Source organism: Aulonocara sp. 'chitande type north' Nkhata Bay, unplaced genomic scaffold (assembly GCF_057382095.1).
Source record: "Aulonocara sp. 'chitande type north' Nkhata Bay isolate Kocher_YH1m ecotype deep benthic unplaced genomic scaffold, A_spYH_male_GT1.1 unmapped_scaffold_31, whole genome shotgun sequence".
NCBI classification, from domain to species: Eukaryota; Metazoa; Chordata; class Actinopteri; order Cichliformes; family Cichlidae; genus Aulonocara; species Aulonocara sp. 'chitande type north' Nkhata Bay.
In genome coordinates this window covers 516,232-532,230 of record NW_028234363.1, presented here as the reverse complement: position 1 = coordinate 532,230, position 15,999 = coordinate 516,232, and the positions used below count along the sequence as shown (strand labels likewise).

Genomic DNA, 15,999 nt, shown 5'->3' with positions numbered 1-15,999 from the left:
TGTGAGTTGCGTGTGTCCACTCAGGCATCATTCATGCTTGTTCTGTAGGCAGTTCCTGTCAGAAGGAGGAGGCGCAGCAGGAGCGTCGGGGGGCGGAAGACGGTGCCTCAGTGCCTCTCTCCTTCTGACATTGTTAAAGAAAACACAACAAATTTATAATTATGTAGATAATTACATGTAGATAATGTCCTCAAGTTCTGTATAACCACTTTGTCCTCTCTCTGTGTTTGTTTCTCGTTCGTTGTTGTGTGTGTTTGTGTGCATTTGTCTCTTTCAAACAGGTGCCGGTCCTCACCTCTGCAGTGCTGCCGTCTCCTGTAGCGCTGCATGGTTCTAAGCTAAGTTTCCTTTCCTTTTTCTGTTCTCTCAGATTTGTCCTCAGGTTTGAAGTGTCTGCGTTGTGCAGCTGGTCTGGTCTGTCTCTAGACAGTTCAGGCTTCACCCACTAGTTAAATGGTGGAGGCTCACAGCGACATACTCAACACACAAGTTTCTGAACTCTGCATGAGGGTTTCTCCGACGAAGTGAGGGCCGTGAGGCACAGCTCCCCGTCCCCCGGTGACCCTGCTAGGTCCACCTTCTTAGGGAAACCCTCTGCAGAGGAGCTGACAGAGCCAGGAACTTGTGAGTTGCGTGTGTCCACTCAGGCATCATTCATGCTTGTTCTGTAGCCAGTTCCTGTCAGAAGGAGGAGGCGCAGCAGGAGCGTCGGGGGGCGGAAGACGGTGCCTCAGTGCCTCTCTCCTTCTGACATTGTTAAAGAAAACACAACAAATTTATAATTATGTAGATAATTACATGTAGATAATGTCCTCAAGTTCTGTATAACCACTTTGTCCTCTCTCTGTGTTTGTTTCTCGTTCGTTGTTGTGTGTGTTTGTGTGCATTTGTCTCTTTCAAACAGGTGCCGGTCCTCACCTCTGCAGTGCTGCCGTCTCCTGTAGCGCTGCATGGTTCTAAGCTAAGTTTCCTTTCCTTTTTCTGTTCTCTCAGATTTGTCCTCAGGTTTGAAGTGTCTGTGTTGTGCAGCTGGTCTGGTCTGTCTCTAGACAGTTCAGGCTTCACCCACTAGTTAAATGGTGGAGGCTCACAGCGACATACTCAACACACAAGTTTCTGAACTCTGCATGAGGGTTTCTCCGGCGAAGTGAGGGCCGTGAGGCACAGCTCCCCGTCCCCCGGTGACCCTGCTAGGTCCACCTTCTTAGGGAAACCCTCTGCAGAGGAGCTGACAGAGCCAGGAACTTGTGAGTTGCGTGTGTCCACTCAGGCATCATTCATGCTTGTTCTGTAGGCAGTTCCTGTCAGAAGGAGGAGGCGCAGCAGGAGCGTCGGGGGGGCGGAAGACGGTGCCTCAGTGCCTCTCTCCTTCTGACATTGTTAAAGAAAACACAACAAATTTATAATTATGTAGATAATTACATGTAGATAATGTCCTCAAGTTCTGTATAACCACTTTGTCCTCTCTCTGTGTTTGTTTCTCGTTCGTTGTTGTGTGTGTTTGTGTGCATTTGTCTCTTTCAAACAGGTGCCGGTCCTCACCTCTGCAGTGCTGCCGTCTCCTGTAGCGCTGCATGGTTCTAAGCTAAGTTTCCTTTCCTTTTTCTGTTCTCTCAGATTTGTCCTCAGGTTTGAAGTGTCTGCGTTGTGCAGCTGGTCTGGTCTGTCTCTAGACAGTTCAGGCTTCACCCACTAGTTAAATGGTGGAGGCTCACAGCGACATACTCAACACACAAGTTTCTGAACTCTGCATGAGGGTTTCTCCGACGAAGTGAGGGCCGTGAGGCACAGCTCCCCGTCCCCCGGTGACCCTGCTAGGTCCACCTTCTTAGGGAAACCCTCTGCAGAGGAGCTGACAGAGCCAGGAACTTGTGAGTTGCGTGTGTCCACTCAGGCATCATTCATGCTTGTTCTGTAGGCAGTTCCTGTCAGAAGGAGGAGGCGCAGCAGGAGCGTCGGGGGGCGGAAGACGGTGCCTCAGTGCCTCTCTCCTTCTGACATTGTTAAAGAAAACACAACAAATTTATAATTATGTAGATAATTACATGTAGATAATGTCCTCAAGTTCTTTATAACCACTTTTTCCTCTCTCTGTGTTTGTTTCTCGTTCGTTGTTGTGTGTGTTTGTGTGCATTTGTCTCTTTCAAACAGGTGCCGGTCCTCACCTCTGCAGTGCTGCCGTCTCCTGTAGCGCTGCATGGTTCTAAGCTAAGTTTCCTTTCCTTTTTCTGTTCTCTCAGATTTGTCCTCAGGTTTGAAGTGTCTGTGTTGTGCAGCTGGTCTGGTCTGTCTCTAGACAGTTCAGGCTTCACCCACTAGTTAAATGGTGGAGGCTCACAGCGACATACTCAACACACAAGTTTCTGAACTCTGCATGAGGGTTTCTCCGGCGAAGTGAGGGCCGTGAGGCACAGCTCCCCGTCCCCCGGTGACCCTGCTAGGTCCACCTTCTTAGGGAAACCCTCTGCAGAGGAGCTGACAGAGCCAGGAACTTGTGAGTTGCGTGTGTCCACTCAGGCATCATTCATGCTTGTTCTGTAGGCAGTTCCTGTCAGAAGGAGGAGGCGCAGCAGGAGCGTCGGGGGGCGGAAGACGGTGCCTCAGTGCCTCTCTCCTTCTGACATTGTTAAAGAAAACACAACAAATTTATAATTATGTAGATAATTACATGTAGATAATGTCCTCAAGTTCTGTATAACCACTTTTTCCTCTCTCTGTGTTTGTTTCTCGTTCGTTGTTGTGTGTGTTTGTGTGCATTTGTCTCTTTCAAACAGGTGCCGGTCCTCACCTCTGCAGTGCTGCCGTCTCCTGTAGCGCTGCATGGTTCTAAGCTAAGTTTCCTTTCCTTTTTCTGTTCTCTCAGATTTGTCCTCAGGTTTGAAGTGTCTGTGTTGTGCAGCTGGTCTGGTCTGTCTCTAGACAGTTCAGGCTTCACCCACTAGTTAAATGGTGGAGGCTCACAGCGACATACTCAACACACAAGTTTCTGAACTCTGCATGAGGGTTTCTCCGGCGAAGTGAGGGCCGTGAGGCACAGCTCCCCGTCCCCCGGTGACCCTGCTAGGTCCACCTTCTTAGGGAAACCCTCTGCAGAGGAGCTGACAGAGCCAGGAACTTGTGAGTTGCGTGTGTCCACTCAGGCATCATTCATGCTTGTTCTGTAGGCAGTTCCTGTCAGAAGGAGGAGGCGCAGCAGGAGCGTCGGGGGGGCGGAAGACGGTGCCTCAGTGCCTCTCTCCTTCTGACATTGTTAAAGAAAACACAACAAATTTATAATTATGTAGATAATTACATGTAGATAATGTCCTCAAGTTCTGTATAACCACTTTGTCCTCTCTCTGTGTTTGTTTCTCGTTCGTTGTTGTGTGTGTTTGTGTGCATTTGTCTCTTTCAAACAGGTGCCGGTCCTCACCTCTGCAGTGCTGCCGTCTCCTGTAGCGCTGCATGGTTCTAAGCTAAGTTTCCTTTCCTTTTTCTGTTCTCTCAGATTTGTCCTCAGGTTTGAAGTGTCTGCGTTGTGCAGCTGGTCTGGTCTGTCTCTAGACAGTTCAGGCTTCACCCACTAGTTAAATGGTGGAGGCTCACAGCGACATACTCAACACACAAGTTTCTGAACTCTGCATGAGGGTTTCTCCGACGAAGTGAGGGCCGTGAGGCACAGCTCCCCGTCCCCCGGTGACCCTGCTAGGTCCACCTTCTTAGGGAAACCCTCTGCAGAGGAGCTGACAGAGCCAGGAACTTGTGAGTTGCGTGTGTCCACTCAGGCATCATTCATGCTTGTTCTGTAGGCAGTTCCTGTCAGAAGGAGGAGGCGCAGCAGGAGCGTCGGGGGGCGGAAGACGGTGCCTCAGTGCCTCTCTCCTTCTGACATTGTTAAAGAAAACACAACAAATTTATAATTATGTAGATAATTACATGTAGATAATGTCCTCAAGTTCTGTATAACCACTTTGTCCTCTCTCTGTGTTTGTTTCTCGTTCGTTGTTGTGTGTGTTTGTGTGCATTTGTCTCTTTCAAACAGGTGCCGGTCCTCACCTCTGCAGTGCTGCCGTCTCCTGTAGCGCTGCATGGTTCTAAGCTAAGTTTCCTTTCCTTTTTCTGTTCTCTCAGATTTGTCCTCAGGTTTGAAGTGTCTGTGTTGTGCAGCTGGTCTGGTCTGTCTCTAGACAGTTCAGGCTTCACCCACTAGTTAAATGGTGGAGGCTCACAGCGACATACTCAACACACAAGTTTCTGAACTCTGCATGAGGGTTTCTCCGACGAAGTGAGGGCCGTGAGGCACAGCTCCCCGTCCCCCGGTGACCCTGCTAGGTCCACCTTCTTAGGGAAACCCTCTGCAGAGGAGCTGACAGAGCCAGGAACTTGTGAGTTGCGTGTGTCCACTCAGGCATCATTCATGCTTGTTCTGTAGGCAGTTCCTGTCAGAAGGAGGAGGCGCAGCAGGAGCGTCGGGGGGCGGAAGACGGTGCCTCAGTGCCTCTCTCCTTCTGACATTGTTAAAGAAAACACAACAAATTTATAATTATGTAGATAATTACATGTAGATAATGTCCTCAAGTTCTGTATAACCACTTTGTCCTCTCTCTGTGTTTGTTTCTCGTTCGTTGTTGTGTGTGTTTGTGTGCATTTGTCTCTTTCAAACAGGTGCCGGTCCTCACTCCTCAATTTGTTTCATTGTGCATATGGATGAAATATAATGTAGATAAATGGGACAAAGGTTGAACTGAATGTTAACATTCATCAGATCACAGCTCAGGTTGTGTCAAACCAGCAAGTAAAAACATTTTTGAGACACTAGAGGATGTTACCCTTCAGAGGTCCTAAATGTACTAAATGTAATTGATAAATATAAGTTATTAGCCAGTAAATGACTTGGCAATGTTCATGTAATACAAATTTATGTATTATATTTTTCCTGGAGGGCAACAAGATGGCAGCTGCAGTGTAAGTCAGACTGTGAAATAAAAGATCAAAGAAGACTTAAACAGTATTTAAATATTCAGGCTTTTTCAACATTTAGACAAATTGTGTTTGAAACTCAAACTAATCTGCTGCACACTTTCTCTAACTCTGCTGTCACAAGGACAGATACAGGAAGTCGCTCAAACCACATGAAACTAATCTTTATAGTATTTGTTTTATTTTACTCCAGAAGCAAAAGATGTTTTCCAAAAATGGGACAAACTGTTGTTTAATTTTATGGTTAGTGTGGTCCTGAGAGTCGTTGAGCTTGTCTTTGTTTTTTAGGGTCACAGGTTTCAAGCTGGTATCAAGGTGTGAATCAGAAGGGTTAAATGAGCCCCGCCTGGTCTCCAACGAGCCTGCCCCATAAAAGACTTTTTCTTTTGTTTCGGCCCAAATCATGTCTGTGGATCTTTTCTTTGTTAGTAACACTAAACATGTTAAAAGCTGAATTAAGGCTACACAGGGTTTATTTCCTCGCCCGATGAGTTAAATTCGTTACTAAAAAAGTTAAAAAGCTTAAATTTTCATGTTCTATTGCTGTGACACAGGTGAGTGGGTCAAACATGAAACAGGAAGTTGACCCAGAAAAGCACAGGCTGAGGAAAATGACTTAAGTGTCTTTATTGTAAGATCATAAACTTGTTATAACTAGTTTGTTGAATAAACTGATGGAAACAGGAACATGATGAAATCAATAAAAGTGCTCATTTTTGTGTTTTTGAATGTTGGTTGTCATTTATTTTATTCACACAAATGCAGTTTGGATAAGTGCTGATGGTCCTTTGTTAATTAAAACCAAACAATCACCATTCCAAGGTTAATCAATACCACTGAAACAGATAACAGACAATAGCTGAAACTATCTTTAATCAACAGTCAACTATTAGCTTCAATTAAACTGACTCAACCAATGAGAGCATCAAATTTGGATTATATGGTTTCAGCTAGGACTAAACCAAAAGTTGTATTTTTCATTAAGTGGATGAGAAAATAAAGCCTGTAAAGTTTAAAACTTTAATTTCATTTAATCAATGTTGAACTCTGAGATTAATCCAGTCAATTTTTATTTTAATTGTTACTGAAATGTTGAATTCACCACTGATGATAATGTTTTTCATCTATATGGATCCATTTCCACAACTTTTTGATCACCACTTCAGAACAACAACTACCTGGATACACAGGATCAAGACTGAACTCTGACATTAATCCAGTGAATTTTAACAACAGTCACGCTAAAGGACCATTTAATTGATTAAATCATGGTTAGTTTGTTACAATATGTGTAACATAACTGTTGTCCAACATGCAGCAAATTTGTTGGAGAATGCGGCTTTTCACCTGTGTGAATTCTCATGTGTCTTTTGAATGTTGATGAGGAAGCAAATCTTTTCTCACAGGTGCTACAAGAATACGGCTTTTCACCTGTGTGAATTCTCATGTGTCTTTTGAATGTTGATGAGGAAGAAAATCTTTTCTCACAGGTGCTACAAGAATACGGCTTTTCACCTGTGTGAACTCTCATGTGTCTTTTGAATGTTGATGAGGAAGCAAATCTTTTCTCACAGGTGCTACAAGAATATGGCTTCTCACCTGTGTGAATTCTCATGTGTGTTTTGAATGTTGATAAGTCAGCAAAACTTTTCCCACAGATGCTACAAGAATACGGTTTCTCACCTGTGTGAATTCTCTTGTGTTTTTTCAATGTTGATAAGTCAGTAAATCTTTTCCCACAGGTGCTACAGGAATACGGCTTCTCACCTGTGTGAATTCTCATGTGTGTTTTGACCTTTGATAAGGTAGCAAATCTTTTCCCACAGGTACTACAAGGGTACGGCTTCTCACCTGTGTGAACTCTCATGTGTGTTTTGAATGTTGATGAGGTAGCAAATCTTTTCCCACAGGTGCTACAGGAATACGGCTTCTCACCTGTGTGAATTCTCGTGTGTGTTTTGACTTCTAATGAAGTAGCAAATGTTTTCCCACAGGTGCCACAAGAATACGGCTTTTCACCTGTGTGAATTCTCATGTGTCTTTTGAATGTTGATGAGGTAGCAAATCTTTTCTCACAGGTGCTACAAGAATACGGCTTTTCACCTGTGTGAATTCTCATGTGTTTTTTGAATGTTGATGAGGAAGCAAATCTTTTCTCACAGGTGCTACAAGAATACGGCTTCTCACCTGTGTGAATTCTATTGTGTCTTTTGAATGTTGATGAGGAAGCAAATCTTTTCTCACAGGTGCTACAAGAATATGGCTTCTCACCTGTGTGAACTCTCATGTGTGTTTTGAATGTTGATGAGGCAGCAAATCTTTTCCCACAGGTGCTACAGGAATACGGCTTTTCACCTGTGTGAACTCTTAGATGTGTAATCATATTGTATTCATCCTGTAAAGTTTTTCCACACACTTCACATTGTACAGACTTGTTCTTTGTGTCCGTTCTACTTTTACTCGATGACACAGGAAGGTTGTCTACTCTTTGACTGTGACGTCTCTCATTCAGCTCTGTATTTCTAGTAGTTCCTGAGACCACATGCTGACTTTTTTCATTATCTCGGGTCTCTGCTTCAGGAGAGCTGTGAGAAAGGAGCTGCTCACTGTTTGGTTCTGGTTTACTGTAGGCACTTTCCTCATAAGCGGGTGTCACCATGAAGGTATCAGCCTCCTGCTTCAGCCCAAGCTGCTCTCCCTTCTGACTGCTGCCAAGTTCCTCCTTTTCCTCTTTAATCTGTGGATTCTCTGGTTTCTCCTGGTTCAGACTGGAGTTCCTCTCCTGGTTACAGACCTGCTGGTCTGTAAGAACCTCCTCTTCCTCAAAAGCATGCTGCTGTAGGGCATCTGAATGCACAAAGGGGAAAAGATGATAGTAAAACAAACATTTGAGAAAATATTTACTGGTCTGAACCATTAGCAGGTCTCTACATAGTGAGCCTGTTGCTCACATATACCACTAAAATTAAAGTCTACAAACGGGACAAATTATTTGGGCACTGATGCAAATGTTTAGTTCTGACACTCTTATTAGCAAATTTCAAAGTTCAGCTTCTTATGTCTTTGATATATAAAATAAATAGATGTTGTTTTTTGTTAAATGAATGTGGATGTCTGAATTGGCCGCAGTTACAAGAAGGCATGCTGGGGAAGAGCTCTCTTACACAGTAGTAACCGTTTTGGCTGTGCTTGAAATGCCATGAAAACACTCTTCTTGTCTAACAAATTTAACTTTAGAAACTCTGAATTCCATATTTTCCAAAACAGAATAGAAATATTTATTCATATTACCCAGACCTGTAAACTGTTCAAATTTACCATTTCCATGCTGCAGAGGAAACATAATTCTTTAACTTAAACTGATAACAGAACAAAATGAAACTTGTGTTGTTGACTTTGTGTCTCTGTGTAGATTTGGTCTGACCAGTGAGTGGAAATTTGAAACCCAGATGTTTCACGTCTTTCATTCTGGTGAATTTTTACGTACTAATTTTCACCGTTTTGCACAGGTTAATGGTGGAAATGTGTTTAAATAAAGAACAGAAAATCAGGCTGAAGAGATTCATTCATGTTGCTTATTACTTTTTGACCTTCAATTCTCTGACAGTTCATCAGTCTGTCGGAGGGTCAACACAGAAACACAGACAACTATTCACGCTCATATTCACACCTATGAGCAATTTAAAATCACCAACTAACCTAACCCGGCTGTTCGTATGTCTCTGGATAGTGAACAAGGGGAGAACATGCAAACTCCACACAGAAAGGCTTGGCTACTTGGTAGAGTCAAACTCAGGACCTTGTTGCTGTGAGGCAACAGTGCTAACCACTGGTCCACTGAGCTGTCTGTGAGTTATATTCACTTTTATTAAATCAACATAGTTTTACATACCTATTCTGTGTAACTTTATCACAGGTTTCCAGATGGTCTCCAGCAGTCTGAGCTGCTTTTTATCAGTCCAGACAATAATGCCTTCAGCCTCCTGCTTCAGCCCAAGCTGCTCTCCCTTCTGACTGCTGCCAAGTTCCTCCTTTTCCTCTTTAATCTGCGGAGTCTCTGGGTCCTCTTGGTCCAGACTGGAGTTCCTCTCCTGGTTACAGACCTGCTGGTCTGTAAGAACCTCCTCTTCCTCAAAAGCATGCTGCTGTAGGGCATCTGAATGCACAAAGGGGAAAAGATGATAGTAAAACAAACATTTGAGAAAATATTTACTGGTCTGAACCATTAGCAGGTCTCTACATAGTGAGCCTGTTGCTCACATATACCACTAAAATTAAAGTCTACAAACGGGACAAATTATTTGGGCACTGATGCAAATGTTTAGTTCTGACACTCTTATTAGCAAATTTCAAAGTTCAGCTTCTTATGTCTTTGATATATAAAATAAATAGATGTTGTTTTTTGTTAAATGAATGTGGATGTCTGAATTGGCCGCAGTTACAAGAAGGCATGCTGGGGAAGAGCTCTCTTACACAGTAGTAACCGTTTTGGCTGTGCTTGAAATGCCATGAAAACACTCTTCTTGTCTAACAAATTTAACTTTAGAAACTCTGAATTCCATATTTTCCAAAACAGAATAGAAATATTTATTCATATTACCCAGACCTGTAAACTGTTCAAATTTACCATTTCCATGCTGCAGAGGAAACATAATTCTTTAACTTAAACTGATAACAGAACAAAATGAAACTTGTGTTGTTGACTTTGTGTCTCTGTGTAGATTTGGTCTGACCAGTGAGTGGAAATTTGAAACCCAGATGTTTCACGTCTTTCATTCTGGTGAATTTTTACGTACTAATTTTCACCGTTTTGCACAGGTTAATGGTGGAAATGTGTTTAAATAAAGAACAGAAAATCAGGCTGAAGAGATTCATTCATGTTGCTTATTACTTTTTGACCTTCAATTCTCTGACAGTTCATCAGTCTGTCGGAGGGTCAACACAGAAACACAGACAACTATTCACACTCATATTCACACCTATGAGCAATTTAAAATCACCAACTAACCTAACCCGGCTGTTCGTATGTCTCTGGATAGTGAACAAGGGGAGAACATGCAAACTCCACACAGAAAGGCTTGGCTACTTGGTAGAGTCAAACTCAGGACCTTGTTGCTGTGAGGCAACAGTGCTAACCACTGGTCCACTGAGCTGTCTGTGAGTTATATTCACTTTTATTAAATCAACATAGTTTTACATACCTATTCTGTGTAACTTTATCACAGGTTTCCAGATGGTCTCCAGCAGTCTGAGCTGCTTTTTATCAGTCCAGACAATAATGCCTTCAGCCTCCTGCTTCAGCCCAAGCTGCTCTCCCTTCTGACTGCTGCCAAGTTCCTCCTTTTCCTCTTTAATCTGCGGAGTCTCTGGGTCCTCTTGGTCCAGACTGGAGTTCCTCTCCTGGTTACAGACCTGCTGCTCATCCAGATCCTCCTCTTCCTTACAGTCATGTTGTTTTGGGAGGTCTTGAGGAATAAAGAAACACAAGAACAATAATCACTATTGTGTGATACAAAAACTATATATTTTTTATATTTAGTGATTGTTACGGCCCTAGCAGGGCCTCCTCCTGAAGGTGAGCTCTGGGCCAGAGTGCCATGTGAGTGGTTACAGCTAGTGAGCTGAGAGTTTGTGGTGTTTGCCGCTAGTGAGCTGTGTTATTGTGGTTTGCAGCTAGTGAGCTGCTCTTTCTTTTTGGCTTATGTTTTACTTTATTGACCAACGCCTGAGTTTTGTTTGTTTTCTTAAATGGTGATAGCGGCTCTTTTAGTTGAGCTACTTTAATAAAACTGTTTAATTTAACCCGTTTGCCTCCTTAACTCTTTTTTCCTCACCCGGACACTTTTTGTTACTTCCCCCTCACCACCTAGACCCCTCAGGGGAACATAACAGTGATATAAAAACTAATATTTTTAAAAGCATGAATCAAAAACCAAGAAATGGTGATCAGCCTATCATATGACCCATTACGAGCCCCACGCACACGCACGCTCAGGGAAATAGTTGTGCACACTCACAGCAAGGATCCTCACTGTGAGCAAAGACACAAAGTTCACCAAACTAAAATGCAATGTGACCACCATGAAAACATCAGTGTGTGTAAGGAAGAGGACTCCCTTACTGTATTTATTTATATTGTATTGTCTGTATAGCACTTTAGAGCACACCTTTCACGTTATTAAAAGCACCTTATCAAGCAATTTATGAGCATTGCACTTTAAGCATGGATTTGCACACAAGAAGTTTAAATATTTGTTGACTATTTATTGGGAATTTTAGGGTCAGTTGGTGGCCTTGTTTCAGATCCTGCACAGCTGTTCCTCGTCAAGGAATGTGGTGGTTGTCTGTCAGGAGAGAAGAATGGTGATTGAGATTGTGATTAAGGTTTACCAATAAGGAAAACTAAGGCAAATGTGTGTGTGAAATCTAGGGATAAAAGTGGTGCAAATAAGTGTTTGTAAGTTAATGATTACTCACCTTTCTTGCCTGTGTCTTCTTCAAGGTGTTTGGGCAAATGTTTCCCCTGGGGTCCAGACACCATTTAAAGGTTCCGGGAGAGACCATTGGTAAAGAGAGTGTGGTGAATCTTTTTGTGCTTGGGTTTCTGGGTTTTTATAATATTGGGTTTGGGGTAACATTAAAGTGTGAAATATTTATTAATATGTAAATGTGAAAATGTATTTATGTATTTATTTATTCTTATTGATATATTGTGTACTGTGGTGGAAGGTTGGGATTTAAGAATTGACCTGAGAGTGGAATAATGGTTAAGTCTGTGACAGCTGAACATATTTAAGGCTGCCAGTTGTCATTAGAGGGTGGATTTTTTTTTTGTGCTGTGCAGAAGCTCGACAAGTTAATTGTTGTAAGGAGAGCCATACAGCAAATAAATACTTTGTTCCACTACACTTGCCTTGGTCTGTCTCACTGTGTTTCCAGCCGCTAAGGGCTGCCCTGTTACAGTGTGTAAAATCCTTTTTTAAATGAAACTTCACTTCAACTTCAGAGAAGGCTGTTAACAACTTGTTAAATGTGTATTCCGCTGACATCTAACTATATTTTACTGCACAATCTCAGTGTTTACAGATGATCTAAAACACTAATGCCTGATGTACTCAACATTGGAATCTGTTAGAGAAAAAATTGAAATAAATAAATGAATTAAAATGTATTAAAACCTAACCTATCAGTGACCATCGACCTGCACCAGTTCAACATAGTCCATCACTGAACATTGAACTACAGCACTGATAAATTCAATTTATTTATTTATATAGCGCCAAATCACAACAACAGTCGCCTCAAGGCACTTTATATTGTACAGTGGATTCTACAATAACAAATACAGAGAAAAACCCAAAAATCATATGACCCCCTTTGAGTGAGCACTTTGGCGACAGTAGGAAGGAAAAACTCCCTTTTAACAGGAAGAAACCGCCGGCAGAACCAGGCTCAGGGAGGGGCCGGGCCATCTGCTGCGACCGATTGGGATGAGCAAAGGATACCCAGTTTAACATATTCTAGTAAAGCTAATCATACTGAAGAATCTCAGCTTCAACAGCACATTGTTAAAAACATGTCCATACCTATGATGTGTGAGTTTCTGTCAGGTTTCCGGTTGATATCCTGTCTGCGTAGACGGTTGATCTCCTCCTCATACTGGATGATGGTTTTTTGAACCTCTGAGAAGATTTCTTCATAAACAGCAGTTAGTCTCTCCTTGATGAACTCTCTCAGATACTGTACTGAACTCATTGCTGCTTCAACTGAGACTGGGCGGATCAATACAAGCATCAATAGAAGTGACACAGATGTTAATATTGGTATCAGATCCACACTAACTTGACGGGATCAATACTTTAGCTTCTGTCTCTTCTCTAGGTTCAGTCCGCTTCTTCAGCAGCAGCTATGTCTGCAAACACACTGCTCCACTACCACAGTAGTGCTGTCCTCCTCCCTTCTTCTTTGGGGGTTGATGGCGTTTGACATATCAGCTTACAGATGCATTTATCCCACCTTCTGGACTGGAGTGTGAACAGGAGAATAGCAGGGAAGACAATTATATTCTTTCATCAGTCTTATAATTCAATACTACAATTTTCCATTTACGCCTAGATTTCTGGGTTTAATGTTTTCCATAACACGTTGTATGCCTGTATTAACCCTTGTCTGGCCCTTAAAAATGCATCCTTTTACGGCCCTGGGGACCAAAAATGGTCCCGCCCCAAAAAGTGCAATAAAAAGATTATATATTCATATTTTTTTCCACTTTAAATTGGGCGAAGCCGCTGCTGCACGCCGGAAATGAGGCTTCATTTCCCGTGTTGTGCCAAAAAGTGATTGTCTGCCAAAAAGTGATTTCCAATGTTTCTGTGTATTTTTTATGTGTAATATCTTTACGTATGTTCGTAAATAGACTTCGGTGAACAGGGTTTACAAAGGGGTTATATAGAGAATTAAAACAATATCTGTTTTTCAAGTATCTTTACAACTCTCTGCTATTGTACTTACATTATAACCAATCCGGTCCTTTATCCCCACTTAAAATATTTTTACAGAAATATTGTAATATTTGCTGCCATTTCTGCTGTCCTCTTGGCCAACTTACTCTTACAAAAGGCATTTTTAATGTTAATGAGATTTTTTTTAACTGTTTAAATAAAGGTTATATAAAAGTCACTGCCAAAAACTGATTGCGGCTTCTACCTTGTTACACGAATGTTGTTTGTGGCTCAAGATGACTTTATGTCATCCATGAGGGATGCATTTGACATATGTTTCACATATTATAGCCCAACAAGTTACTTATAGCAGTTTAAATACGAGCAATCAGTTTTTGGCAAATACCGGAAATCAGTTTTTGGCAGACAATCACTTTTTGGCACAACACCCGCCTGTCTGTGCAAGCAGCCCGCTGTTTTCCAGCAGGGATCAAATGTGGAGCAAGGGCGCCACCCGGTGGACAAATAAAAAAATTACAACTCTAAGGCCTCTTCTACAAAACAAAAACGAAACCTAAGCCGTCACCCAGATGTTAACGGTAATAATTCTGCAGTGAAAAATAGCGTTTATAATGGAAGTCAATGGGCCAAAAATGGTCCCTAGGGCTCTAAGGGGATGTGTATTGTTAGCTTAGCCACTGAAGCTAATTTTAAGGAAGTCAGACTTGAATTTTGAAATGAAATTATGCCAAACTTTTTTTAGAGAATTTGGCTATATTCCATTCAACACAGTGCAAATGGCTTGTAACCGAAAAACTAAAGGGACCAAAAATGGTCCCAGGGCCTAAGAAGGTCTCCCAACGTGCTTATTTATTGGTGTTGCTGCTGAATCTGGTTCCACTCACCAAACGACGGCCATTCTGGATTTTATGATCACTTGAAATCCCTCCTCCCGTTATCTTATTTCACCTCTACATCATCTCTCCCGCCAGCTACTTCTGCTCTCCTTTCACTTCCGTCACATCACTTTCCCGCCTGCTGTCCAGTCACAGCCTAACCGGCCAACCGCGCCCCTCCCCCTCCACTCCTGCTCTGCTGTGAGTTGTTGTTGTGTGGCCAAGAGACTAAACAGACGCCTTTGTTTGTTTGTTTTTGGTTTACAAAACTTATAGAGACAGTGTAAACAGGTCCGTACAACAAACCTGCGACATTACCCACAAACTGAAAGGTTAAGAAATACACTTTATTAACCTTGTTATTGATACAGTATTTATTACAGGTGCTCCATGCATTCTCCTGCTGTATATCATTAAGCAGGGCTGCCCGTTTGTCACCTATTCTGTTCGTAATTATTTTTATGGACAGAATTTCTGGGCGTAGCCAAGTGGCGGAAGACTTTCACTTGGGTGGTCTCAAAATCTCATCTCTGCTTTTCGTAGTTGATGTGGTTCTTTGGCTTCGTCGAGTGATGGCCTTTGGCTCGCACTGGAACGGTTCGCAGCCGAGTGTGAAGCGGTGGGAATGAGAATCAGCACCAAATCTGAGGCCATGATCCTCAACAGGTGGTGTGCCAAAAAGTGATTGTCTGCCAGAAAGTTGCTTATAAAGCTGCAGCGCCCAGATTACGCACGTTGACAGCTACTTCCGTGCGACTGATTATGAAAAAACAACAACATTTATGCATTTGTTATTAGACACAGGTATGCAGTTATGAAACTTTAACGTTTCTTGTAACCGAATTATGACGCTTGTCAGAAGTTTGCTTTCAGTGTGTAGCGCAGTCACGAATAACTACACGCATGAAATAATTAATGCCTACAGGTTTAGTATATATACTCTCGTTTATTATATTTGTTTTAATATTTTATATTTCATATGCATTCATTTTGTTTTCTTTGTTCTTTTTAAACATACTGTAAGAAGTTTGTAAGAATAAATCATTCCCATTGCCATACACGGGAGGTAACTCTAAAGGTGGTGGAAATTACGGCGGCTGGCTCGAGTACATAATGTCAGTGGCACAGGAAGGGCGACAGTATTGAGTGACCTCAAAGTGATAGTGCAGTAATGCGCCGAAAAGGATGCCAGTTGCCGTTAAGCACCGAAGAAGAAGGGGGGAAAAACACTCGAGTTGGTATGAAGGAGCAAAAATGTCGCGATTAAGAAATATTTTTTCTTATTCTAAATTGAAAGAAAACATGTCCAAAAGAACTCAAAGACAGAGAAAACTTTCCGGAAGCTATATAGAAGGGTAAAATGGCCTGGGTGTAGGACCAAGTTCGTCTAGAGCCTCTAAACAAGAGTAATTCACTTTTTTTAAATAAAAAAATGGCAACTTTGCTAAAGCTAAGTTTCGTCTTTGTGTTAATTATTTTTTTAATTATATTATAATTTAAAATTATTGTTTTTGATTGTCAAAAAGACTTCTGAATTATCAGTTGGTTTCTTTTTACTCAGTTCAACAAACTTCACTATTATTCATTAAAGTTCTGCATTCTACATTTATAAAATAACTTTTATCCTCAAAGTATGCAAGGTTTTATTGTTATTAATTATTATTTTGGGGGCGGGCGGGGGCTGAAAAACGCAACACTTTTGT

The 15,999-nt window shown here is 42.0% G+C and overlaps 1 protein-coding gene across 2 annotated transcripts; it reads right to left on the bottom strand.

The window, feature by feature from the left end:
• Nucleotides 1-5,195: 5,195 nt before the first annotated feature.
• Nucleotides 5,196-14,446, bottom strand: LOC147300569 (uncharacterized). 2 transcript variants are annotated; one of them, XM_086285127.1, is made up of 5 exons: nucleotides 14,306-14,446; nucleotides 12,546-12,983; nucleotides 10,161-10,424; nucleotides 8,852-9,115; nucleotides 5,197-7,806 (listed from the first exon to the last, which is right to left on the bottom strand). In XM_086285127.1, the coding sequence occupies exons 2-5, from the start codon at nucleotides 12,751-12,753 to the stop codon at nucleotides 6,221-6,223; spliced, it is 2,322 nt and encodes a 773-aa protein (XP_086141253.1). In that variant the 5' UTR covers nucleotides 12,754-12,983; nucleotides 14,306-14,446; the 3' UTR covers nucleotides 5,197-6,220. The 2 variants fall into 2 exon arrangements, with proteins under 2 accessions (XP_086141254.1, XP_086141253.1); XM_086285128.1 differs by lacking the exon at nucleotides 14,306-14,446 and having other exon boundaries at nucleotides 5,196-7,806; nucleotides 12,546-12,809.
• Nucleotides 14,447-15,999: the final 1,553 nt, after the last annotated feature.

Excerpts from the sequence above, each read along its gene's own strand:
- LOC147300569 (XM_086285127.1), bottom strand. The coding sequence starts at position 12,753 with ATGCTTGTATTGATCCGCCCAGTCTCAGTTGAAGCAGCAATGAGTTCA. Across the intron at positions 9,116-10,160 it reads GATAAAGTTACACAGAATAG|ATGCCCTACAGCAGCATGCT; the intron begins GTATGTAAAACT and ends TTGTGCATTCAG. Across the intron at positions 7,807-8,851 it reads GATAAAGTTACACAGAATAG|ATGCCCTACAGCAGCATGCT; the intron begins GTATGTAAAACT and ends TTGTGCATTCAG.